Source organism: Temnothorax longispinosus, chromosome 12 (genome assembly GCF_030848805.1).
Source record: "Temnothorax longispinosus isolate EJ_2023e chromosome 12, Tlon_JGU_v1, whole genome shotgun sequence".
NCBI lineage: Eukaryota > Metazoa > Arthropoda > Insecta > Hymenoptera > Formicidae > Temnothorax > Temnothorax longispinosus.
Window position 1 is genome coordinate 8,266,448 of NC_092369.1, and position 25,448 is coordinate 8,291,895.

A 25,448-nucleotide genomic window follows, 5' to 3' on the forward strand; every position below is an offset into this window, starting at 1 on the left:
AACCGTAACTTCGAGTAGCTTCGCCAATCGCACCCACGTTAGGCATGTTAGGTCGTTGTTTTGCGTGAAACTACATCCTACATATCCTCGAGCGAGTAGCGATCGCGTGGCTGAGGCATCGTCCTTTCCATGCCGCGTTCAAATCACGCGTGGAACTCGCGGCGACGCAGTCGGGATGTCGGGACGTATCGGGGGATGTACACGTATACACGCGGCGCGGTATCTCTCAACGAACGACGAATCCGCTCCGACCGGCGCGGGCGTCCGGCCGCGTTCGACTTACGGACGTCTCGGCGCACGGAATCTCGCGTCGGGCTCGCGAGTGAAGTCGTCAGCTGTCCGCACGCTCGTCCGCACATGATCCACCGCACGTATCCACGTATCTCCGCCACCCTCTCGCGGTCAGCTTGAACGCGGCATGCGGGACTGCGGCACGCGCGCCCGCGCGATCGATAATACAGGTTGCCGCGCGCGCGGAGCGGCGGCGCCGATCGCGCCCGGTCACGGCCGAGCGCGCACGAAGGAGCCGTGGAGCCGGCACTTTGCGGCACCTGACTCCGTGACGGCGCGCGAAAAACGCGAGCGCGTTTCTGGAAACTGGAAACGAAAACGGGAGATCGGAGCCTGAATTTTTTCTCGCTCGCGCGACCGCGACGATGTCGTCCTCCGACGCTGCTGTCGGCGGAAAACGCGTCACGCGACTGACTGTAGACCATAGAGTAGAGTAGGTCTTGCCACCCTCGCCGATTCATCCCCGGCGTCTCCCCCGCTATCTACCGACGCCCCCTTCGATTCATTTCGCCAACGGAGCCGTCCGTACGACCCCCAACCGTGCCGACGATTCGAACGCGCGCCCGGCGCGATGCTAATTAATGAACCCCCCGACGATGCGCTTTCGCCATAATTGCGGGGATCCGGCACGTTGAGAAATTGATCCTGCGGAACGATTTAAATATATTTATTTATACGATTGTATTAATGTTATGAAAATTTATATGTTTTTAATTTATTATTAATATTTGTGATGTTATTCTGAAACTGCAATGTATATTTCTTAAATGACTTAAATTATAATTATATTTTTATATATAGATATATTTTATATGTATAATAAGATGAAAAACATTTTTTTCTGGGTTTTTCTTTCATCTTTTGAAGAAAGATTTTATAAAAATAATTGAAGTAATAAACAGTGAATGGATATTAATTCTTAATATTTATTAACATTTATTGCAAAAAATACGCGGATGACAGCTGCTCACGATAAAAAGTTAAGTAACGAACGACGTGCATCGAAATGATCAATTAACATTATTATTAATAGAGAAGGAGTAGATGCAAGTCGATTCTATGCATCATTTTTGAGTGCGGATTATATTACGCTAATTATGCTACAAGTCATTTACCTATTGTTCATACTTCATCCTAAGAGCGCATTGCACAACCAGGACGAATCATCTGTCCAGATCTGTCTCTGTCGAAGCAGCCACCCACATGGCCAGGTGAGGTTAGGATTGACGGCACTGACGTGCACTGACGGCAGTGCTGCTGTCACTGCCTCGCGGAAATGGCGCGTCTAGGTTAGGGTTTACAGATCGACGTTGTCGAAAATCGACGAGCCGACCTGCCGACACATGCCACGCGTGCCACGACTTTGATACGACGCGCGGCGCGGATGGGGAACGGCAGCAAGGAGACCATGTCGTATCTACGTGACTGGCGGCAGGCGTTGCGCGCACCGCACGTCTACCGGGTGGCGAACAGCACGTTTCGCATCCAGGGCCAGTTCGTGGCGCTGATCCTCCTGGTTCTCAGCGTACCGATCCTCTTCCTCGCGTATCCGTTGCTGCACGGCGTCGTGTGCTCGTCGCCGACCCAGCTCCAGGCCCAGGCCCAGACCCAGGCCCAGTGTCGCTACTACAAGTACAACCGTACGTACCCTAGCTCGACGCCCATCAGAACCTCCAAGGGTATTACCTACCGAATAGCGATAGTGAGCGACCTCGATCACGATTCCAAGCTCGCGGACAAGAGGGACACGTGGCACAGTCTCATGAAAACCGGCAGCCTCTACTGGAACCCTATCAACAATTTTCTGTCCGTCATCTGGGACGACAGAACTGTGGTATTGTCCTCGTCGTTGTCCATGAAGGGACGTGGAATGGAGCTGTCGGAGTTAGTGACTTTCGACGGTCGCCTGCTGTCCTTCGACGATCGTACAGGAATGATATATTTCATTGAGGGCGACCAAGTTTATCCATGGGTTATTTTAATGGACGGCAATGGCAAAAGTCACAAGGGTAAGCATCTGCGAACAGTAAACTGCTATTACTGTTGCTTCTGGCAACTTGCAAGATGTTTTTCTAATTAAAATTGTAATTCTGTATAGGATTTAAATCCGAGTGGGCGACTATCAAAGACGAACAATTGTACATTGGCAGCATGGGAAAGGAATGGACTACCCCTTCTGGCGAATTTGAACATAATAATCCGTTATGGGTTAAAGTAGTGTCACCACGTGGCGAGACACATTCCCTCAATTGGATCTCTTACTACAAACGATTAAGGCAAGCGATTAACATCGAGTATCCAGGTATGCTGATACTTATAATTTGTGAATGCACGAATTAATTTATCTTACATATACTTTGCGTAGGTTACATGATACATGAATCTGGAGCTTGGAGCGATATACACAGGAGCTGGTTTTTCTTGCCTAGACGATGTTCCCATGAACGTTACAATGAAACGCGGGATGAAACGATGAGCTGCAATGTCATGCTGACTGCGGACGAAAATTTCGTTGAGATTAAAGTGTGTTTTTAATAATTGCATGAAATGTTAGTATATTTGATATTTTGGTGAATTGTAACAATTATAAAATTTATTACAGGTTGCTCATATCGGAGAGCTAATTCCAATCAGGGGTTTTTCCAGTTTCAAATTCCTCCCTGGTTCGCAAGATTCTATCATAATAGCGTTAAAGACTGAGGAATATCAAGGGCGGACCGCTACGTACATTATGGCCTTTACGCTAGAAGGAACGATAATAATGCCCGAAAATAAAATAATGGACAAAAAATTCGAAGGACTAGAATTTATATGACACTTAAGGGTAGTCGTTAATTATTTAATTAAAAAATTGTAAATGAATGTACAGAATGCGTAGTTTTAAGTTTCTACAACGAGATAAAATTGCTGGAAAGTTGAACAGTGTAATTGAGACCGTTCCTCTGAATGATCACTATTTGCTACATTCGAAGCGCCAGAGTACAAATTTTATTCTCATTGATATTAAATGCCTGTAAATGTATTTCGAACCACAATTGTAAATACACATACATACGCGCGAATCTGTATTCAAAACTGGTACCACACTTTTATTGATTCGCACATAAATTTGCAATTGTTTTAACAAATACGTGAATATACGAGATTCGTTAGCTATATTATTGTGTCTTTAATTGTATTACGTTGAAATGATGCTTTGATGTTCATTGTAAAGAGAATTGTGTGGAATTCAAGCAAGTATTAGAAACACAGCATAGCAAAAGACATAAAAAGATCCTGATGTCTCGGACCTTTTATATATTTCGTCTTCATGTCTCTCGAGCTTTTTACGTCATATGACTAATTTTTTTCTTTCTCTTGTTTTCCTCATTACACGTACCGCGCGCGCTCAGGGTTACAATATGTACTTCTGTGCCAAAATCAATAATACGAGTATATATCCAGCGCAGTGGTGGTGGTGGTAGCAGCAGCACTGCGCTTCTTCAACAGGGTTTAGTCAACTCGATGCACAGCAAGGATACGGTTCGCAGCCCGAGTATGTACCGTGGTTCGCGTGCATTTGTTATACAATGCTCGTTTATAGTCTTTCGAAGAGTGATATTATTCCGTTAGTATGTCAGTGCCTGGTAATTATCCAACTTTTATAAGGAACGGAAGCGGCATCAAGATTTTGCATCGTTAGACGGTCTTCCTTGTAATCCACATTTGCATTTTATGTCCAAAAAAAATTTGTTTTTACCCCCAAAGATCTCGAGGGACGGTCTCAATGAAGAATTCCAACTGTTCATCATTCCGTATGTAAATAAATTCGAAAAAAATTGATAAAAGAGACAAATGCGTCAACAGAGAATGGAGTAGTCATATATGATGACAGAAACTTATGTAACAACTGCACAAGGGGCTTGGATTGCTTAATCAGATCAAATACTTATATCTAAACGAGGAGACATGTTGTATCGTGTGCGAAGGGTAGGTCCGTCCTAGTGGCTCAATTTTCTGTGTTACGCCGGAAAATCAAAATTCCGGAAAAAGCAAAATTAGATTTTTTAATATATACGTTAAAACTAGCTCTTCCTGCTTTGCGGTTTGTGCAAGGAGAAAACGCGGCGCTCGTAAGGATGCATCGCACTGATTTCGATCAGTGACGACAGCGGTGACCACAACGTGGCTGGCACGCTCGTAATTTAAAGTATTTAAACGTACGGGATATATTCTGCGTACCGCATATATTTTTCCGACCATTGAACTTGACACAGCAATAAATCAACAATTATCAGCATGTTCGCGCGAGCAAGTGACCTTTACGTAAACTCTCGATTGACAATCCCGCACGGTGGAAAGATGTTTTCCATTTGACGAACACGTATAGCCGACAGTCTCGAGGAGAAAACGTCCGAGTCTCTTCATCGTCCGTATAACTTTCTGAAATCCTTTTCACGGGGATAATGGCGCAAGACGCGATGAAGGACTGGAAAGTCGCCAGGACCGGCATCTCCCTGCTGCTGAACAACAAAACCGAGGAAGCTGAAGCTCTCTTTACCGAGCATCCTCATAGCTTCCACGTCAAAGCTGGCCGTTGCTTTGTTCTCTTCATGGTACGTAAAACGCCGTGATGAGCCATATATCGATTCCACCGAGGTACGCTTAACGTTCAAGGCCGCGAAAGAATGTTATTGTTACTTAATCGGTTTTAATAATAAACCGCGAGCACACGCGTGCATCGGAAAACATAAAATCGATAGCGATTGATATCATCCCAGGACGGACGAATCGAGTAAAAGTAATCTCATAATCTTGTTACGGTATAACAAAACTGTGAGACGACGAGCGCGTTATTTGCTCCAATTAATGAGAAATGCATAAGGCGTCTTGAATGTTTTAATGCCTGGCGATAGTAATTTTTAATACAATTTGATGAATCGTGCAGAATGCCCTGATGACTTTCGAAGAGGACAAGTTCCAGCAAGCAACATTATTGCTTAAAGACATGGAACGGGAATGTGCAGGTGACATAGGGTGGCTGAAGTCCGTGAAAAGTAAAGTGTTTAGAGCAGAAGAGACCGATGTAAGTGTCCTTAACAAGATTTTATTAATATAATTTTGTTTAGTTCGTATTTTTTTATATATATCTGGACGCGCAGAAATGATTGCGATTATCATTGAATAACAATAAAAAATAAAATCTATATAAGATATATTTCTTGTACTTATGATATCGAAACTTGAACTTAAATCGATATTATGCTCCAAATTTTGATTATCGATATAATAAATTAATATAATGAAATATCACACATCGTCAAATGCTTATAATTACGTTAACGAACTTACGAGACGGTTTGATTAATGAAAAAAAAAAAAAAGAAACAGTGATGAAACTAATTTCAGAAGGACTATGTGAATAAGTTAGAACGCCAAATCGTTCTAGCAGATACGCAGGTATTCTCAGCCGTGTCATTGTTCCTCCAACAAGAGCTAACAGGATACGTTCGCGGTTGTTGGATGCTTCGCAAAGCTTGGCGTGTTTATCAGCACGCGTACACCCAGATTTCGCAACTGTATCGTCGCACCTTCGGTACAAATCCGACCGGTGTGTAATTAGAATTATGTATTGTAAGATTAGAAAAGATTTAAAAAGATCAGAAAATTACAATTTCGATTGTAGCAGCTTTGCAGAAGATGTTCAGTCTTAACAACAATAGTTTTATTAAGTAAAATCTGAAGATTTAATAAAGAATATAGAATAATAGAATATTTATTTAATAAGAATTCAATAAAATTTTTCTATTGTTTTTGTATTCAGGATTCAGTCCATGTTGCATCACACCGACGAGCAATGGATCTTCTCTGCAGAGCCCGCAGAGTCCGGAATCTACGGAATGGTCGATACCATCCTGCAACGGTTACACAAACAACGTGACACCCGTGTCGTCGCCATCAGGTCTGCGAAGCTCACTATCAATGTTCTTCTCGCTCACTGGCATCACGTCCGAACAACAGACACCGTAATTGTTGTTTCTTCTTACTCAAAATCTTTCGTCTCCTTCGTCTTTCACCCATTATCCTCTCCTCTCATAAGAGAAAGGCATTGCCCGTTCGTGCGTGTTAGCACCTACCGACATATTTCGCGGAGGGCGCGATCGAATCTCCGATCACTGTTGGCGATCTAATTTTGCGCCAGTAAACTCACACACTGCTTCATAATACTCGCTTCGTGAAAGCGAATTTTGTAGCTAGCTTCGATCACTATGCTTTTCTTCCTTCCTCGCTCGCATGTTCCAAGCTCGCGCTTGAAAATTTAATTAAAGCAGAATGTATTTCGCAGCTTCGTGGAACCTACGGAGGTGACACGTTTAATGTCGGCCGCAAGCTTCGGTTACGGTGTATATCAGCTGTGCGTGAGCCTCTTGCCACCGTCTGTGCTGAAAGTAATCCACTTCTTCGGTTTTGAAGGCAATAGGCAGTCTGGTCTTACTGCCCTTATGTATGCACGACTTGGCGAAGATATGCGCGCACCGCTCGCTACGTGAGTGTATTATGGATTTTGAATGCTCCTTCCTCTAAATGTATTTTTACAAACTAGTGTGTAGAATAATTAAAATTTGCATAAAAATTTAGTATCTTAAAGTATATATACTGCCCTTTTTTATATGAAATCTTTTTTTACTTTGATTGAACGTATTATATACGCTAGCGTATATCAATCTCCATGTTTATCAATTCCATGTTTACCAATCTCCATGTTTATCAATCTCCATGTTTATCAATCTTTATGTTTATCAATCTCCGTGTTATATTCTGACACTTTTTATACAAAACGACTGGTCAATATGCTACTATTTTGTCATAGATTATCCCTCCTTTGGTATCACACGATCGTACGTCCGTTTTTCGCGCTTGACGGGTCTAATGTAAAAGCGGGAGTCGCGGCAGCGAAGCAGCTGATAGCTGAATGTCATGCCGAATTCCAAAACTCTGCCCTTTTTCTCTTCTTTGCTGGTAGAATGGAACGTTTGGAGGTATTAATAGATTAATCAATTGAGTATTAATAATCACCATCTTCTCTACAGCTTCTTATTAATTTATTTAAAAAAAAACCTTTACTTATATCCTTCAACCCTTACAAGTATTATAATTACAATTTTTATTTATGAACATCTAAATGCGTTGTGGTAGAAAGATATTTACGCCTAGTATACAACCTGATTTGCTAAATTCTCAATTCTATGTATTTTGACATTAATATAATATTATTCATTGTTGCATGCTCCAATCGTTTCGTAGACAAATGTCGATGCAGCGCTAGAAGCGTTCGGCAAAGCAGTGGACGTTGCGACTCAGAGGGAAGTCAAATTGCTGTGCTTGCACGAGGTGGCTTGGTGCCACGTGATACGCTTGAGCTACGACGAGGCATATCGATCCTTATTGCAGTTGCAGCAGCAGTCGAGATGGTCCAAGGGCTTCTACGCATACTTAGCTATGGGTAACGTCAACATCGCTTCGACGCGACGCCTCGAAGCAGACTCGGATTTTTTCATTGTACCACATTTGCAGTTTGTTGCGGAGCGAACGGCAAGTTTGACGTTCTCCTGTCGCTGTACGGCAAGATCCTCCCTTGGTTCCACGAGACGAAAAGCGAGTCGCAACTCGATGTTTTTATCATGCGCAGGATGCCGAAGATCGTCGATAAGGAGACCGGGCATCCTTACACAGTTCTGTATTATAAATTGCTCGTATACGAATCAATGTACGTGTGGAACGCCCTTCCGTCCTGTACCAAAGAATCGCTGCGAGAAATATCGAATGGTAATAATAGATTGATTTTCAGTTCCATCCGTTTTATATCCTGTAACGTGTAACCGATAATATTTCAATTCGAAAAAGAGATCTATTTGAATATTGTCTGATGACTCCTAAATCGTTTGCACAAAAAAATTCTTTATGTTTTATCTATTACGTAACTTTATTATCAGAATGCAAGGAAAATCATTCCGAGGAGCCGATGGTGGGTTTAACTGATCTTATCGAAGGCGCAGCGTGTCTTTATCTGGGGGATACCGAAGCGGCTATTAAAAGTTTCCGAAATTGTTTGAAACATAGGTATCCGTCCAAGGACGAGTACGACCAGCACATTAGCGCGTTTGCGCTGTACGAATTAGGAAGTAGCCTTAGTAACAATAACGTAAGTATATCATATATATATCGTCTATATTTTCGTCATTTCTTATGCAATTTTATTGTCTCACATTTTAGAATCCTAACGAAGGCAAAAATTTCCTACTGAAGGCGCAAAATCAGTACAAAGATTATGATTTTGAAACTCGACTCAACTTACGTATACATGCCGCCCTGAAAAATATATAGTAACGTTAATTTGTAAGCGTCCGATATTACGTCACAATGTGAGATAGCTTTAGGATCGAAAAAACATATTTACATTTGGATACAACAGTAACATTTTATGTCTGTTACTATCGTCCAAGATGTTGTTACCTCGTTTAACAATAAAGATCAACGAAGATCAGATTAAGGCAATCAGCACCAGAAATATTTTTATGGATCTTCTCTTTTTATTTTATTAGTATTATGCTTTAAACATAAACATCAATGCAAATGCCATATATATAATTTCGAAGATGAAAGATGTTTTAAAGCAGGCAAATGTATATTATTATATGTATATTATATCGTACAATGTATCACATTTATTTAGAGCAACAGATTATATTTACAAAAAGTATACTAAACTTAATAAAATGTAGCAATTTATACAAAGTGAATTACGGGTGTTCTTTTACCCCGTCTAAAAAAATGTGTATGTTATAGGAAAACGAAATTAGATCGCATCTTTTTGGATAATTATTTGGAAAAGTTTGCTTAAAAAATAATGTATATACATTTTAGTATTGTCTACATTCACCCTGTACATATATCCTCTGTACACCCTCAAATATAATATAACGAAAATAAAATAAGAAAATATATTTGAATATTTCATCAAAATGGAATAAATCTTTTCTTTTAATCCAGAACTGTTTTATATTATTACTCTACTTGAAAATGATAAACAAGTCATCTTCTCCCGGTATACGACAATTTAAGTATTTCGAATCGCGATTCGTCTTTTTGCAATATATCGATTATGTACAGACGATTGTCAATGATTACGCAAATTTTGACACATACGTTCAGTAAAAAAACGTGCGAGTACCACTCACAAGAAGCGTCGCCAATAAATTAATTTCGTCGACTCTTAGCGCGTTTCTTCTGAGACTACTTGGGACATGATTGCTTGACGAAACGACACTGATGAGCGCCCGGAACACTTTTTGTTGCGTTAACGCAGGGAATTGTCCGGGTACCGTAGTCAGTTGCAATCAACGATCCGCTTGGTACACCAAACTCGTCAAACCTTTCGCTTTCTGTGTCATTACGTCGATGCTCGGTACGAGATCTTAGTTTGATAAATAATTAACTCGGTACAAAATTTCAATTGGCTCTCTTGGTATCTCTATATGACCGATTTGTGAAATTTAAATAAATCTACTCGCGAGTCAATTTATAAAGAGCTCCGATATTTTTAGCGATGTCCGTATCCCACCTCTGCGATAAATATTCCGCAAGTGCGTCATTTAAAATGATCAAAGCGGACTTGGGAAACCTTAGATCTCATTTGGACACTCTCTCGGTAATTGTTTGCTGTCTCAACATTTTTCAAGAGTAAATCCTTTTTATCTTAATACCGTTACAAGATAGAATTGATGCTTTTGTTATTGTTTCTGCAAAAATTGCATTAGCTAGAGGTGAAGAACATAATAGAGATGCGCAACGAGCTGAAGAACAAGTTAAAGGAAGTGGGCAGCGTGATTCCAAAAATGTCAGAAGCTATTCTCAACTTGAGGAACGAAGTGTCCGAGGGTAAGAAAGGTGCGGCGTATAAATGTTGACCGGATGCTGTGCCCGGTGCAGTGGCATTTCTCTGACGTCAAATATATCGACTAAATAAATGGAGCGACGTATTGAAGCAGCTTATCCATATCGCAAGCGCATAAAACAAAATGAAAGCCTTTCTTTTTGTATCATTCATGCGCGTCTAATTATTTGTCGTACCTTTTATTTTTATCTTTTTATTCGACAAACGATTTCGTCGTTCGCCAGTTTCTAACATTTATCACAAGTGGTACGCGTTGCAACAGAGATGAGTCTGCATACAAAGAACTTGCTGAAGGCCCTGTCACCGGAGACCGTCAGAAGTGTGGTGAGAAATGAATTACAGACGTATGACGCCGACAAAACTGGGAGAACAGATTACGCTCTTGAAAGCTCAGGTTCTATCCAATAATCTATTTTTACGTACGCTTTTTTTTTATCCAGAACATATTAATTAAAGGGCGCTCTGCTGCGACCTGCTAGTAATCTCATGCGTATAAGTAGGATACGTAGTGGCCTTTTTACTTCTTTTTTTTCAGTCGGCTTGAAAATAACTTGCAGTACCTAATCTTTGTGTAACTCTTCTCAGAAACTATCATACAATTCAAGATATTATGAGAAAGATATATGCAAATTATTTTTTTCGCGATAGTAAAATTATCTCTCTTCCATAAATAGACGTGTCTTCGATAGTTTACTCTTCAGTAAAAAAAAATACTATAAAGACATAATAACGCGTCTTCGACTCATTGTCAAATAATCTTTTATCCGCAGGCGGTGCTATTCTTTCGACACGAGACACTGAACCTTACTCAACCGGTGCACCTGTGCTCAATCTGTTCGGCATACCCCTTTGTCAACAGCAGAATACGCCCCGAGTTGTGATACAGGTTACCTGATTATATCTAATTTTACTAACGTTCTGATCCCAAAGTATTTACCAGACCGGCGTTTTACCGGGCGAATGCTGGGCCTTCAAGGGCAATAGCGGCAGCGTGGTGATTCGATTACTCGGCCATGTGCACGTGTCTGGAGTTAGCCTGGAACACATCTCTTCATTGATATCTCCGACTGGCGAGACTGCCACGGCACCAAAAGATTTTTCCATTTGGGTGAGCTGATTATTATGTAATTATATATGTAACATTGAAGTTTTTGTATTGTAATTTCATAAATAAATATATTTTAGTACGTATTTTATATGCAACGTGTAGGTATCATATTTGCTATTTTAAATAGCTGTCTGTCACTTGTTACATGTATTGATTCTAGGGTTTAACAAGTCTCGATGATGAGAAGCCTTTCTTATTCGGCAGTTTTATATATGACAATACTGGTTCGCCATTGCAGTATTTTGAAGTCCAGGTGGAATATTTGATACGATATATGTTTCTATATAATTAACATTTGTCATTCGCTTAATTGTCAATTTTTATATTCAATTACATGAAATAAAAAATTAACTGCAGAATCGAGCGAAAGAAGCGTACGAGATAATCGAGCTGAGAGTCCATTCTAACAGTGGTAATCCGGAATATACATGTATCTATAGAATACGGGTGCACGGTACACTTAGTGAGATATGAATGTTCGTACCAGGTGAACGTGAACGTAAAAGTTATATTTTTTTCCATAAAATTATGTGTGTAATTCTATAGTTTTAACTAAATAAAATTCAACAAAAGATACATTCAATAAAATGTAACTTGATTGAATTTACGATTTTATAATAATGATAACTTTATAACAATAATAAATTATCATCATAATTAACAGATTCTCGCGGATTGACTGGATATGCCGAAACAGGCTGCCGCTTAATGTCAAAGGATATTGTTTGTTGCAATATTGATTAGATACTAAATGTAAATCAGGATGGTGGATGGTCGATCAATAAAAGTAATAGGCCAGTTTAACGTAATCGTCGCTCGATTTATTACATTTGTACATATTTAGTTTTTTCCCTCGAGCTCCCCGCTATCTCGAATCTCTCCTTGTACGTTCTCCGTCGCACATGTACCCCACATTCTTATCGATCATACTCTCCGGTTACGTGTGGTGGAGCGAGGCCAAAGTTTCGCATCACCAATCATCAAACGCATACATGCAGGACATCAGGCAAACAGGAAAAGACGCTCCCCGGTTACTCACCCCCATTACCGTAATTAAAATAGCATGTTACATATCTCGGGGGGCCGGCCGCGACCCCGATTTTGGTTTCTGCTTCTCTCTCCGTTATGTTCTCCGTTATGTTTCTCTTCGTTTTTATATAGTTTTGCGCTTTCATTAATTCGACGATTACGCACTGCCTTCTCTACGGGCGAAGAACAGACTCGAGAGGCACGCTGCGAGTTTCAATACGACATTCCTCGATCTTCTCCATCACGCGTGCACACATACGCACGATCGTAAAATTCTCTAGTGACACACTTTTTTACTTTTCTCGACATCCTCTTGAACCGATGTTCCTATGTATTTTTTTTTTTTTTTAATATAGTACGCAATTGCCGGACTATCGATAGTGTGCAGCTGATCGGCGAACTCGCGCACGATCGTAATCGGCGCGTGTCTAGAGTTAACTATAATTCGGAGGTCAGTCGTCTAACGCTATCGAGCTATCGAGAGCCGGTCGTGGTGCCGAAGAAACGCAAGTACGTAAGCACATGGATACGAGATTATCTACTTTCCTTAAAATGTCTAAAGCCGGATCTAGACCAAGCAAACAAACACGAATGAACAAGTTGCTTCAATAAGTCCAAACGGTGCCTACCATTGTTCATTCGCGTTCGTTCGTGTTCATTTGCTTGGTCCGGATTTAACTTAACATGATCTGACAGCAATACGGAATCGCTGGTTGCTTCTTTCTATGCTTGCTATACGTATTTGTTTTGCGCTACGCCGTTTTCCAGTTGAGATTTATTACCACCAGAACGGCAAAGACAATTATCATTACATATTCTTTTTAAATTTTATAAAGCTTGCAATTTTGTAAAAGTTTCAAGTCTTACTTTCTCTTTTGCGTAACATTGCGTAACAACACGAAATTTTAAGCTGTGTAAATCATACATTTTATTTAAACACTATTTGGAATATCCCGATCTGTGAAAGTCGGTCTCTTTAGAAATAATTAAGTGAAATGTAGGAAATGTAGTTCACGATAAAATACCATCGAAAATATTCAAGAAACGAGACACAACGGAGTTACAATATATTTTTGAACTTATACTCTATATGATAATTTTTCTCAAGTTATATTCACGTTATATAAGAAACTATTTTTCTAGAAAATTCTAGCTTCTAGCAAATTCTCAGCCATTCTGATGTTAAGTGCAACTCCTTGGAACCACTATGTGTTCACCAGAATATTTTCACCGAAGATTCAATTATTGTTCCGCTCAGCATTGGACCAGGAATTCCACTTAAACTCAACGTAAAAACGCCGCTCGATTCGAGATTATGTTAGACTTATTAAATGAAACGCAATATTAATCGAGCGATCGATTGGTCGACGATTACTAATTTTTTTTTCAAGCGATGTGACGCGCCCGGCGCGTCTCAACATGATTTTAGCGACTACACCTTCGACCCGACAAAGGGTAGTTGGAGTCGTCGGTCGCCCTTTCGCTAAAAAAAAAAACGCGGGCACCACCACCGCACGAAGGTTCGTCAACGCTCGTAAAAGGCATAGAGTTGTTTATTCTTATTTCTTTTTTTTTTTTGTTAGACTTACTTCGACAATCGTTAAATATATTACCGCACGCGGTAGTATCAAAATAAACCACACCAAGTGTAGAGTATAGAATATTCGTAGATGTATGTATGTACAGTATAGAGTTCCTATTTATCTTTGTTTTGTCTCTCTATTTTTACGCCCCACGAAAGCCACCGAAACATTGGTTTTCGTTTTATTAAAAAGTCAGCTACATCCCTAAATTGTTGCTGTTCCTTGCTGCCGCTGTTGTTGTTGTTGTTGTTGTTGTTGTTGCTGCTGCTGCTGGATGTTACAATTTCGTTCTGATATTTGCTGTTACCGTTAGGAAATACGCTACGATTAAAGTATATCACAGATGTCAACGAGAAGAACGCTCTAGTGTGTGAAAAGAGTGAAGTGAACGAAACGAAGATAAATCACGATTCTCGAACGCCGATTGTCCAACAATCGCCACAATTGATCGATCGAATCTTTAATTCCGGTTAAAAGAAATTATTCGTGAAAATCAAAGTCTCTATATTATTCTGACTTAATTGTAAGAATAACAATTATCATATCCGTTCTAGACTAGATAAATTTGAATTTATATAAATCTGATTATTTTAGTTAAAAGATCAGGCACGTGTATATGTAATCGCAAAAAATTTACATCAGTCCAATTTAATTATCATTCCCGTTAGTCCATCCAATGACTAGAATGCAATCCACATCGATCGATTGTAGACATCTTTGATTTCCAATCGGCGAACCGCGCGCAATTTTCAAGAGTTAGAGAATAAGGAAAGGCGAGAAGGTGTGGTCCAATTAATTGCAGTTTTGTCGCGTAGACTCGACATAAAATCTAGCTATAAACTACTGAAATTCTCTCTCTTTTTTTTCTAATTTTTATCGACGCGATCTACGTCGTTCTTCCTACCAATTCCTACGAATCGATTTCCATCGACGCTTCGGAAACGGAACAATGAGATCAGTTCCGTTGGCAATAAGAGATTGTCATAGGTTTTCAAGTTACGCGATGCGCGCACGTCGCGCGTTTTGCGTAGCCAATTATTTTGCGCTATACATCGGTAGATTCTTCTAATTACATTACATCATGCCATTCGCGATCGTATCTCGTTTACGCGATGCACGAGATACTCTTTTCGTACTCTCTCCCTCGCGCTCCTGTTCCCAAATAGTTCAACCTCCCTCTAAATGCTCGACTTGTTCATTTTGGCAAGTTCACGGCGGCGAAGTGACTAGAATATAACGACTATATTGTCATGCACTACAGTCTTTCTTAGAGCCCTTTCTTAAACCTCTTCCCCGTGATCTTCCGTCATGGTGTGTTTCCGCCGTGCAATGTGTACCATGTGTATAACATGTAATATCCCATGTTTACAGACTACATCGGCTCGTTCGCCCTGGATTAAGAGGGATCTAACGATCCACCGGTGGAGGACGGTCTCTCGGGTGTCTCCTTGCTCTCGTCCGTGCCGCCGCTGCCTCTACCGTTTCGCATCGTCGTAGTGGAGGAGTTCGAGGCGTCCAGGGCTTCGTCGTCGCGCAATCTGCCGCCGCGCAGTTGCCCGTTACTGCTGCTCGCCGAATCCGTGTCGTCCACGTATATTCTCACGTCAGATCCGATAGCGCCGCCCTCGCCGATGTGCACCCCGCCGCCGTTACCGCTACCGCTACCGCTGCCGCTGCCGTTGCCGTTGCCGCTCCGGCTGCCGCTGCCGTTGCCGTTGCCGTTGCCGTTGCCGTTGCCGTTGCCGTTGCCGTTGCCGTTGCCGTTGCCGCTATCATTGACACTACCGTTGCTGATGCTGCCAGCCGCACCGGCACTGACGGCGACGCTGAGGCTGGCAACGGCGCTGAGGCTGCCGGCGACGCTTAGGCTGCCGGTGCCAGTGCTCTCGCTTGCATTGCCGCACGGTGACGGGACCTCGTCGGATCTGTCCTCGGTGGTGACGTAGATATGGCTGTAACCCTCGCCGCGCATCATCGCGCTGTACTGATCGCTGGCGATGCTGGTGGTGGTGGACGCACCGGTGGCGTCGTGCGTCTTCAACTTGGACGGCCTCCTCTCGTTGATAACGGACTGTACATCGAGGTCTTCTGGAGGGGCCGTCGTCGTCGTCGGACGTCTTCTTTCGTCTGTCTTTATCTTTGGTTCCTCCAGTCGAATCTTGCCGCCGGCATAGCCATTCGCGATGCTAGGCGTTCGCGAGCTGCTAGTACCGGGGCCTGCGCTCGTATCCGATTGCGACGGTGATTGCGTGTCGCTCGATGTCCGGCGGCGCATTGTCGCCTTGGACGGGTAGATCTCGGCGGTCGGCATGAGGTAACGATCGCTAGTCAATTTCGGCGGGACGCTTAGGGTGCTGCTCGCGCCGGGAGAAGGGATCAGCGAGGGGCTGGTCGGCGGCTTGCTCACGGTTAACAGAGACTTATTTTCACGCGGTTCACTGGTGGTCACCTACAAAATTGATGTTGCAAATGATATTTCACTTCACTAATTCCGGATAATATTTTTTTTGTAAACATTAGAAAAAAATTTTTGCTAAGAGCAAGAAAAAGAGAGAACAAAGATTTTATTATATTTCCGTGCTGTGAAGGCAAATAATAATATGAAATTTATTCACTCAATTAAATGAGTAAACAATATATTTTCTATCCAGTTTTATGATAATTTATAGTGTGACCGATATGTGCTGCTTGTTTCTTATTTAGCATACGAAATCTGAATTTACGTTATCGAAATATGATTTCTCACCGGCGACTTTTGACGTTGTACGCGACTGTCTTGACTAGTTGTGGCGTAGCTGCGATGTGAAATAATTCGAGGCACGCTCAGATTGCTCACAGGTTTCTCAAAGACTTCGGCGACCTCAAAGTGCATTGGCAGCAGTGACCTTCGTTGGTGGTGGCTCGAATGGAAGGTTTGCCGGCGTTTCGATTTAAACTTGGACGGTCTTGAACTCGAACTGCGGTAATATGAACTGCGACGTTTCTCGTCCAAGGACACGGAAATCGAGGCATCTGGAAGATAGAGAAGTCAATTATTTTTATAATGAGACGCAATATAATATTATATAGGGACAAAGATATAATATATTAATATCGCAATATTATAGTAAAGCTATAAATAATTAATAATGCTCTCACCATCGATGTTTCTCTCCCTCGGTGGATTGTAAATAAAATTTGCAGGTAAAGATCGAACTTTGGCCAATCCTGGTCTCGCGACATGTATTTTTTCATTCACCACCATTGACTCGCGTTCCTTATCATCATCATCGTCATCTTCATCACCGTCTATTCTACCATTCATCGCTAAGTCGTCCTCGTCTTCCTCCTCAAGAAGTTCTTCCTGCTCCGCCGCTAATTCTCTCTCCAATTGCGTTTCCATATCGAGCTCGTCCTCCATCTTTATTCAAAGAAATTAAAATATTATACTTCGTATATTCGTGGGTAAAGTCAAATCTATTATATAAAATTGTCTGGAAACATCACCTGTTTGTGACTTTCCTCTAGATGTTTCATCAGCACAGCAACAACGACGTTCACCAGTACAAATTGCGCCATCAGAACGAAAATCACGAAAAATATCGGCGCGATGATAGTGCTCACGCAACAATTTTTTACACAATCCGCTGCATCGTCGCAATCGTCCCTCAGCGTGTCCTTCATGATTCCATTCCAGTTGTCACCAGTGGCGACACGGAAAAGCGTCAGAAAGGCCATGCCAAAGTTACTAAAATGCGCGTGCTCGCCAAGACCTTGGCAAGGCATATCATCGTTGCATTCTGTGAAAAAAAATTAGCATTATTCAATTACAGTTATCCAGCTATTTTCATGCTCATATAAGAGCTAATAAAATTATTGAAGTAATAATTACCTAGTCGACCGAAGAGTTCCACTCCTAGCGCGGCAAATATAAAGAAGAGTAAAAAAAATAACAGCCCCAGATTGCCGACCTGCGGTAATGCCTGCATCACCGTGTCCAAGAGGGCACGTATGCCCTTCGCCATTTTCAAAAGTTTCAACACTCGAGCTATTCGCAACACTCGCATTACGCGAATTATTGTGGGATTAATGGGGATAATCTTAGATTCGACCTCTTCTAGCACGATGCCGACCACTGATAGTATCACTATTCCCACGTCCAATTGGTTCCACCTGAAAGAAGAACGCTGTTAGAACTTTTTTTCTTATAAGACTACAGATAACGTTACGCTTATCTTCAACCAACGGTGTAACTCTTGGTGTAGATATATACATATATAAAAATACTGGAAAAAGATGCTTACTTATCCTTCAGATAAAGCTGCACGCCGAGGGCGACAAGTTTCATGATGGATTCGAGAATGAAGACGGCGGTGAAGAAATAATTAAAGATTTTCAACGCGTAAGTGAGCGCTTTCGGCATCATGTAAAACTCCATCGCCATCGTGACGACGTTGAGACCGATAACGGCGGCGATCGCCAAGTCGAAGTACTTGGACGTCACGACGTTGTGAACAAACAGTCGCGATTTAGAGTAACTGGTGTAATACGGCGGTTCGTGCATCTCTGAAAAGCATGATCAACATTGCATACATCGATATCTTTGGTTTAATCTGGTGTGTGATGTAAAAGTGGCATTAACCTAGTTGACCCACTGGCGGTCACTCACTTCGTCTCTTTTTCTCCATCTGCAACGCACGCTTAGCCGCCCTTCGCACGCGCTCTTCTTTCTCCTGTTCTTCACGGCACCTATGAAAATTCTCGACCACCACGCCGACGAACATGTTCAGCACGAAGAAACCCACCAGCAATATGAACGCGATGAAATACAATAGTCGCCATTCAGAGTAATTTTCGATAGGCTGTAATTAATATTGTTTCATCAGTTGGAAATTATTTTGTGAGTATCGGAATTTAATTATATTTTTTATAGACATAAGTAATAAATCATATAAAGAAAGCGGCACTGCTTCGAAGACACATCAAAGACTATCATGTTGCAAATTAAAATATCTGCTTATCCAAACCGGAATTTATGGAAAAAAAAACATCTTTGCGATTAACTGACAGAAAAATATTGTCAAAAGGAAAGACATGCATTTTCAATCGTTATTTTTCTCACCTGCTGATCGACTCCAACAGCGTCTAGACCAGTATACATGATGTTCACCCATCCGTCTCGCGACGATAAAACGAATAACGACATAAGGGCTTTGCCAAGATCATCGAAATTGTACTTCCTGTTTAGCCATACGTTTCGCTTGTCAGCCAGGCAATCCGTTTTATTGCGTACATCCTTGATATCGGGGCCTTCGCAATAATAGAACGCACCCTTGAACAGTTGCACCCCGAGAATACCAAAAATCACGAAAAATGTGCAGCAGATGAGAACAATGTTGCCGATGGGTCGTAATGAAGACAGCAATGTCTGAACGACCAGTTTTAAACCAGGTGCACGATTGATGACTCGCAGAGGTCTCAGCGATCTCAGCAGTCTGAATACCTACATTTTTTCACAGAAATGATCAGTTAGAAAAAACATGTAACATCAGCATTAATTTTTAAATTAATTTCTTTTATTCTGAATTAAATATATAATATCAAACGTTAAAAATTAAGCACTTTCATTAGAATACAATACCCGGATAAATATTTTAATACCATCTGTTTACGTTAGTCAGAATAGCTGTTCTAATAAGGATTAAGAAATATTTATTAACAAGCGAAGACAGTCTTACCCTTAATATGCCGAATATTCTAGGGCTACTAGCCGAGAGTAACGACATCAATAAATCAATTATAGAAATGATAACGAGAGATCCGTCCATAATATTCCAACCTGATGTGAAATAAGCGTCTGGACCATACAACATACTCGTAGCGACAACCTAAAAAAAAATAACATTGAAATCACACGCGATTTTATACTTATGATAATTTCTGTTTTTCATTATATTCTATTATGTGAATGTTACAGCTGAAATCTCCAAAACATATTGGTACGTTACCTTAATGAACATCTCGATGGCAAACACGCCAGTAAAAATGTAATTCGCGGAGGCTAGAAAAACTCTCTCGCGACTGTTCGGTGGTATATTCGGTCGTTCCATTGCCAGAGTAATGCAATTTAATCCGATAAATAGCAATACCACGTTATCGAACCATTTTTGATCCACAAGCCATTGACACAAAATGCGAAATCTGCAACACCAAGAAAACCATAAATTCATATTTAAAAATCATATTTAAAAATCTGCTAATTATTCATTCAAATTTAATTTAACAATAATGTCATATAATAGAATCTGCACTTTATCTCTGGCGGTTAATTAATTCTATTACATGTTTATTATTCTTTATTATTACATTTCCATTGTAACACTTCTCGTTCGTCTTAAAGTTTCAAACGTTAATCAAGCAACATTACTCTTATTTATAGTATTACCTGTTATTTGGTGGGAATAAATACAAGGAATAATTGTCGCGCTCCTGCAGGCAGCCCTTAGGTTCAAAAAACATGAATATCTTTTTTATTTTCTCTATGCTGCTCGCGCTACCATGTCCGTTCGACGGCGGCGTCTGCTCGCCACCCGTTCTCGGACGTTCCTCTTCTTGTTCGTGGAGTCGCTTAATTCTCGGCAGTGGACCGGTCTCCATCGAGAGATTGTTGATCGTGCGTGGGGTTGATGGTGCGAGCATCTCGTCCAATGGCAGCGTCTTCCTCGTAGACGTCTGGACATTCTCGTATCCGCGCAGGGAATTCCTCCGCGAAAGCTCGCCGATCCATCGCATCTGCAAGTCGTGACGTTTCAGTAATCGTACAAGGATTATATAAGGATTCGCGAAAAACTCTTCTCTCTCAATAGCTTAAAAGTAATAATTTAACGTAAAGTAATGATTAATGTCAACCTAGTAAATGTCAACAATATTATGTCATAACTCACCTGATTAGGCGTAACTGTGTAACGACGAATCGACCAGGGGCCATGACTTTCGAGCGAATTATTAGGACTCAAACTACGATTATTGCTTGTCAGGACGGTAGTTCGATTATTGGGCGCGTCACGTTGAGTATCGTTTCTTATCGAACCGTGTAAATAACCGCCATTAAATCTGCAAGAAATCACATATATTAATTGTTATTAAATAACTTATATCATACTATTTATTTTATCATTTTCATATTAATTTAATATTATGTATGTGAAAAACTAACAGAAGAAATTTTGCATGAAAATAGGGATAAATTCGCCTGTTAAATCAACTCTAAATGTTGATAATTAATTACTTAATTATTCTCCGCGAGTGATAATACTTTTATCGACTTACGTTAGATTGGATCCAACGAGAGTACTGCGCCCATTATTGAGTACAGTCGTATGGCCAGTGTGTTCGTCATCGCTTTGCGACCATCGTTTCCTCCGTAAAGATGGCCGTGACAAGCGCCACGAGTATCCTCTTTGTACCCTCGGCGGGCTGAAGTGGAAAGAAGCGGTATCAGAAAAAAAGAGAACGTCATTTAATGCAACCGAGGAGCGAGCAACCAAAACGCAGATACCTAGAACTCGAGTCCCTCGTCGAGGGATTAACAACGGCCGTAACGAGACTTATGCGTCTCGGGAATTGACCAGCTATTAAGTTATTCGTCGGTATTTTGTTGGATACGTCGGGCAGCTTTAACAACCCCGAGGGTATACTGCACTGACTCTGCAAATACAAAGCACTCGTCATTATCATATTTTCTTGTAACGCGTTCTCCTTAATCTGGGATTCTAATGAGATACAGCAGAATACATTTCGAATTTAAAATTGTATGACAACTTCATCGAGATATTAACCGATGAAAAATTCGATATAAGAAAGAAAAACGGAAAAATTTCTATTTTCAAGTACAGACGTGAATGTTTTATTATATCAATTACGCAATGAAAACTTCCGCCTGTGCGTAATGACGACGAGTTCTTATTGAAATGAAACAACGTACACCAGATCGATCGATCGACTCGATTGAAAGGGCAGCAGCCGGATAAACTGCTCGACAATTGAGGTCTCTGTAACCGACGTCCAGTGTGGTGTTCGGGGAGTCTTGTGGAGTAGCTGCCGTATGAGTGATTATCGGCGGCTGACCTGCCACACCCATCATCTTGCTCTCTTTCTGGATGTTACACTTAGGTTCATCGATCCGCTGCTTCCATACGCTGTTCTGCTTCTCCCTGTTATCCTTGTATTTCCTGAGCTCTTCTGCACTCTGCCACGAGTTCTTTTGATCCTGCAAATAGCGTGAAGGAAAATGAACGCTGTATAAAACTGAGATAAATCAATTTAGATAAATAATCTCGTGACAATTCTACCTATATTTCTCTAAGGGTGCGATTCACTAAACGCTTTAAAAGCTTCAGAGCATCATTTTGGCCTTGTTTAACATTTGATAAACAACAAGGCTGAAATGTTTCCAAGAGCGTTTGGAGCGCCAAGTGAATCGCACCCTAAAAATAAGCAGTAAATACAATGAATAATAAAAAAATCGGAAATTATATTTTTTCGCATATTTAATTAATACCTTGTATATTTGAGATATTTTATAAATCTCTATAAAGCATTATGTCGATCATTTGCTATAAAAGGTTCGGGGAAAGTTGAGCGAAAAGAATATTCTAAAATATTCAGAGTGACCTTCGCAATCAATCTTCTCGGCGTGACAGATAACGGAGAATAAATAAGCGTAGAATACTGGATCTATTTATTTGGAGCAACCGCGAGCAACTACCTGAGTATACGTATCGCTGTCAGAGATCGAATGTGATCCGGATACTCTCGACGATCCGTCCTCGCTGCCCATTCCAGCCTCTTTTGCAGCGAGTCTTTTCGCCAATTCTCTCTGCTCTCGTTCTCTCCTCTCATTTCTCTGCAAAATACACCATCAGTTATCATATTTTTCATATATACTCGCGTATATATAATTTTTCATAAACATAAATATATTTAAGACAATTCCCTTTACAATATAAAATAGTCATTAAATTAAATTTTTAATATTAATCGAAAGACTTAAATAAATGTCACATATTTCTGTATATTCTTGTGTCTTCTTCTACATTACACATCAGATATCATTGAATAAGAAAAATAGTGTATTATTTTCTAATTCCTACCTCTGACGAGAAACCTTCAACAAGAATGGCAACTAGAAGATTAAAGAGGACGTAGTTGCCGAAGGTCATCAACGCTACGAAATAAAGTGCAGCCCAATGGGACGTCTTCTGCATGCCGTTGAAAAGGACGACATTCCAATCTTCCTGCGTGAGAATCTACATAAAAAGAGGAATGGGAAGAGACTCCCGCTGCATATAAAATAGCATAAATGTCTATACTTAATTAATGAGGCACGTGATCGGCAAGACGTTCTTTCTTTCGAAACGTGCCAAAAATTTATGTAGTGTAAAAATTTATGTAGTAAAACATGCTCAAGAATAAAAAAAAATTTATATGTCTTTGATCGAAGATTTAAATCGTATGCTGTATATATGTATATGTGTGTTTGCAATGAATGTGTGTATAATGAACACGGTCAAATAATTGAATCGTTAAACAAATGGAATAATGTAACGAGTTTGCGATAATAAAATTAATAATTATAACAACATTATGATATTATTATACTATACAATAAATGTATATTCATTAACACTTAAAGATTTTATAACATCTATCAATTTGGTTGTTAGAATATTAATATTAATACGTTCGTGTCAATAATAATTTTAATTACAGTATTTCAGATATTGAATTATACATTACGTTAGACACGTTTATGTTATTTACGTTTATGTGAAATTAAACGGTGAAATACACAGAAGCATATTAAATAACTTGATTTAATTTGCATTAACTAGATTCGGAGGCAAACCATTTATTTTTGCAGAATATTCTTGAAATCAATTTTATTAAATAAATCACTTGGATATATGCGATCGCGAGAGATCGACAAAACAAATTGGCGTTACACCGATTCAAATACTCGATAGAGACACGCAAAACGTTTTGCCAACCAGTGTCCTAATACTTTGTAAAGATGCATGCGTCATGTTTTCTATCACGAATTTCTCTTTGCGAGAGCTTTCGTGTCTACCCACGTTTCGTTTATCTATCTTTTATCAACTCTCCAGTCTATCTTCTACTTCTCCTTCTAGCTTGATAATATTACACGCTGTTTGAAAATTTACGAAATCACTAACATCAAAGAAAATTAATTCAACGTACCGAACGATTTGCGTTAGTAGGATTGTTATTTACATGCAAAAAATATATATCATAGTAGCTCTCTCTGTTAGTATTATTCCACCAAATTCGAATTTAAACAACTTTTGCGCGTACAATGACATAAGAATGAGATCAAATTATATATACATACAATTAAAATGCAACTATTGACATATTCATTAACATTTATGAACGTTAATTTTTTTAAGTCATCGTACAAATATCTCGAATGAACGCAGAGATGTGCCAATGATTATTTACATTACTTAAGAAATACAGATTAATTGCACAGCGATAAATTTAGAAAGTTATCGATACGCCATCAGACTGCATCGTGGAATACAGAGATGTAAACAGAAACACGTGATAGAAAGGCAGAAACTCTTTCGAACGGTTTCTGCAGCATATTAGTTAGTTGCTTTACATGGATGATGCGTGTGCTGAATCGAGATCACAACACGCTCGTGGGTAGAGTCGTCATCGCGCAGTTTGATCTGCGCGAGCAAACGAATAATGATGAACGTGAACGTCGACATGTATACGTATATACCGATTGCACGCATGTAAATACAAAGCAAACCATTAAAGGCTCTGTCACTCGGCACGGATAACAAAGAGAGAAGAATGGACGAAGCGTGGGCGGGCTTAGGGAACAGTCGGGGGTCCGTTTGCTCAACACGAAGAAATATATGTATATATACATATATATATACGATCCGGCGATCTGTACAGAGAGAACGTGGACACGAATAATATATAGATAGGAGAAAAAAAGACCGTGTACACGCAATAATTGGCTACGCATATATACGTGTATGTCGCTTTAAACATGTAAAAAAACCGTCATGATATGTATATATATAATAGCGTTAAAGAGAGGGAGGAACAGTAATACCTGAAAAACAGTGACTAGTGCCCAGACGATGTCGTTGAAATGTTTGCGATCACAGCGGCACATTGGGTGCCGCGAGACCACCTCGGCACAGGTGCAGGGCCGACTCCGGTCCGCCCACATGCAAAACTTACCCCCGAACAGGTACATCCCTAGGATGCTGCAACCGAGACAATCCGCTGGCCTAAAGTATCCCCGCGATAGAGATCAACAGTGGGGGTGAAGGTGGGACCGGTGGTTGACAGGACTGGGACTTGGTACGATCGCCGTTCAGAGTCTCCGTTCTCACCGCACTAATCTCGTTATTCAATTAATTACGCAGGAAGTATCATTGATTAACTTTTATCCGGTTGTAACGACCTCTCTGTTACG

At 40.6% G+C, this 25,448-nt stretch overlaps 5 protein-coding genes across 12 annotated transcripts in view; 3 read left to right on the forward strand and 2 right to left on the reverse strand.

The window, feature by feature from the left end:
* Stet (stem cell tumor) overlaps positions 1-399 on the reverse strand; it is a 365,074-nt gene extending 364,675 nt beyond the window's left edge. Inside the window, exon 1 of the mRNA XM_071795513.1 lies at positions 284-399. The gene's annotated coding sequence lies outside the window, so the exon portion shown is untranslated. The remainder of the gene's footprint in view (positions 1-283) is intronic.
* Positions 400-1,536: 1,137 nt separating this feature from the next.
* On the forward strand, positions 1,537-3,211 carry LOC139823154 (soluble calcium-activated nucleotidase 1). The gene is made up of 4 exons (XM_071795514.1): positions 1,537-2,300; positions 2,390-2,593; positions 2,657-2,814; positions 2,894-3,211. The coding sequence occupies exons 1-4, from the start codon at positions 1,676-1,678 to the stop codon at positions 3,104-3,106; spliced, it is 1,200 nt and encodes a 399-aa protein (XP_071651615.1). The 5' UTR covers positions 1,537-1,675; the 3' UTR covers positions 3,107-3,211.
* Positions 3,212-3,783: 572 nt separating this feature from the next.
* Positions 3,784-9,071, forward strand: LOC139823152 (tetratricopeptide repeat protein 39C). Of its 3 annotated transcripts, none has more exons than XM_071795508.1 (11): positions 3,784-3,917; positions 4,039-4,886; positions 5,219-5,356; positions 5,680-5,881; positions 6,095-6,296; positions 6,617-6,817; positions 7,142-7,310; positions 7,576-7,774; positions 7,846-8,097; positions 8,265-8,473; positions 8,545-9,071. In XM_071795508.1, the coding sequence occupies exons 2-11, from the start codon at positions 4,737-4,739 to the stop codon at positions 8,653-8,655; spliced, it is 1,833 nt and encodes a 610-aa protein (XP_071651609.1). In that variant the 5' UTR covers positions 3,784-3,917; positions 4,039-4,736; the 3' UTR covers positions 8,656-9,071. The 3 variants fall into 3 exon arrangements, with proteins under 3 accessions (XP_071651609.1, XP_071651611.1, XP_071651610.1); XM_071795509.1 differs by having other exon boundaries at positions 3,795-4,260; positions 4,360-4,886; XM_071795510.1 differs by lacking the exon at positions 6,617-6,817 and having other exon boundaries at positions 3,793-4,886.
* Positions 9,072-10,249: 1,178 nt separating this feature from the next.
* On the forward strand, positions 10,250-11,978 carry LOC139823156 (klaroid protein-like). Of its 2 annotated transcripts, XM_071795516.1 has the most exons (5): positions 10,250-10,619; positions 10,996-11,111; positions 11,166-11,333; positions 11,494-11,586; positions 11,691-11,978. In XM_071795516.1, exons 1-5 carry the CDS (start codon positions 10,490-10,492, stop codon positions 11,805-11,807), a joined length of 624 nt encoding a protein of 207 aa, XP_071651617.1. In that variant the 5' UTR covers positions 10,250-10,489; the 3' UTR covers positions 11,808-11,978. The 2 variants fall into 2 exon arrangements, 1 of the variants encoding a protein (XP_071651617.1); XR_011734716.1 differs by having other exon boundaries at positions 10,250-10,549; positions 10,996-11,978.
* A 1,743-nt stretch (positions 11,979-13,721) lies between these two features.
* The window catches only part of Ca-alpha1t (Ca[2+]-channel protein alpha[[1]] subunit T), a 49,869-nt gene continuing 38,142 nt past the window's right edge, over positions 13,722-25,448 (reverse strand). For 3 of the 5 annotated variants that reach the window (XM_071795505.1, XM_071795503.1, XM_071795506.1), the window contains 18 exons: positions 25,080-25,236; positions 23,077-23,232; positions 22,692-22,829; positions 21,909-22,193; positions 21,483-21,631; positions 21,254-21,400; positions 20,869-21,037; positions 20,370-20,716; positions 19,933-20,125; positions 19,663-19,812; positions 19,047-19,427; positions 18,594-18,786; positions 18,229-18,490; positions 17,817-18,097; positions 17,432-17,724; positions 17,084-17,345; positions 16,692-16,957; positions 13,722-16,394 (listed from right to left, as the gene is read on the reverse strand). In XM_071795505.1, the coding sequence (XP_071651606.1) occupies positions 15,342-16,394; positions 16,692-16,957; positions 17,084-17,345; positions 17,432-17,724; positions 17,817-18,097; positions 18,229-18,490; positions 18,594-18,786; positions 19,047-19,427; positions 19,663-19,812; positions 19,933-20,125; positions 20,370-20,716; positions 20,869-21,037; positions 21,254-21,400; positions 21,483-21,631; positions 21,909-22,193; positions 22,692-22,829; positions 23,077-23,232; positions 25,080-25,236 (4,882 nt within the window). In that variant the 3' untranslated portion in view covers positions 13,722-15,341. The remainder of the gene's footprint in view (positions 16,395-16,691; positions 16,958-17,083; positions 17,346-17,431; positions 17,725-17,816; positions 18,098-18,228; positions 18,491-18,593; positions 18,787-19,046; positions 19,428-19,662; positions 19,813-19,932; positions 20,126-20,369; positions 20,717-20,868; positions 21,038-21,253; positions 21,401-21,482; positions 21,632-21,908; positions 22,194-22,691; positions 22,830-23,076; positions 23,233-25,079; positions 25,237-25,448) is intronic. The other 2 variants (XM_071795507.1, XM_071795504.1) reach the window with 1 other exon arrangement.

What these genes read in the sequence shown, in the direction of transcription:
- LOC139823154 (XM_071795514.1), top strand. Translation starts at nt 1,676, where the DNA reads ATGGGGAACGGCAGCAAGGAGACCATGTCGTATCTACGTGACTGGCGG. An exon ending in CAATGGCAAAAGTCACAAGG is followed by an intron (nt 2,301 to 2,389) that starts GTAAGCATCTGC and finishes AATTCTGTATAG; the next exon opens with GATTTAAATCCGAGTGGGCG. An exon ending in GATTAACATCGAGTATCCAG is followed by an intron (nt 2,594 to 2,656) that starts GTATGCTGATAC and finishes TACTTTGCGTAG; the next exon opens with GTTACATGATACATGAATCT.
- LOC139823152 (XM_071795508.1), top strand. Translation starts at nt 4,737, where the DNA reads ATGGCGCAAGACGCGATGAAGGACTGGAAAGTCGCCAGGACCGGCATC. An exon ending in CTTCGGTACAAATCCGACCG is followed by an intron (nt 5,882 to 6,094) that starts GTGTGTAATTAG and finishes TTTTGTATTCAG; the next exon opens with GATTCAGTCCATGTTGCATC. An exon ending in GCTGCGAGAAATATCGAATG is followed by an intron (nt 8,098 to 8,264) that starts GTAATAATAGAT and finishes CTTTATTATCAG; the next exon opens with AATGCAAGGAAAATCATTCC.
- LOC139823156 (XM_071795516.1), top strand. Translation starts at nt 10,490, where the DNA reads ATGAGTCTGCATACAAAGAACTTGCTGAAGGCCCTGTCACCGGAGACC. An exon ending in TTACGCTCTTGAAAGCTCAG is followed by an intron (nt 10,620 to 10,995) that starts GTTCTATCCAAT and finishes TTTTATCCGCAG; the next exon opens with GCGGTGCTATTCTTTCGACA. An exon ending in TGCAGTATTTTGAAGTCCAG is followed by an intron (nt 11,587 to 11,690) that starts GTGGAATATTTG and finishes AATTAACTGCAG; the next exon opens with AATCGAGCGAAAGAAGCGTA.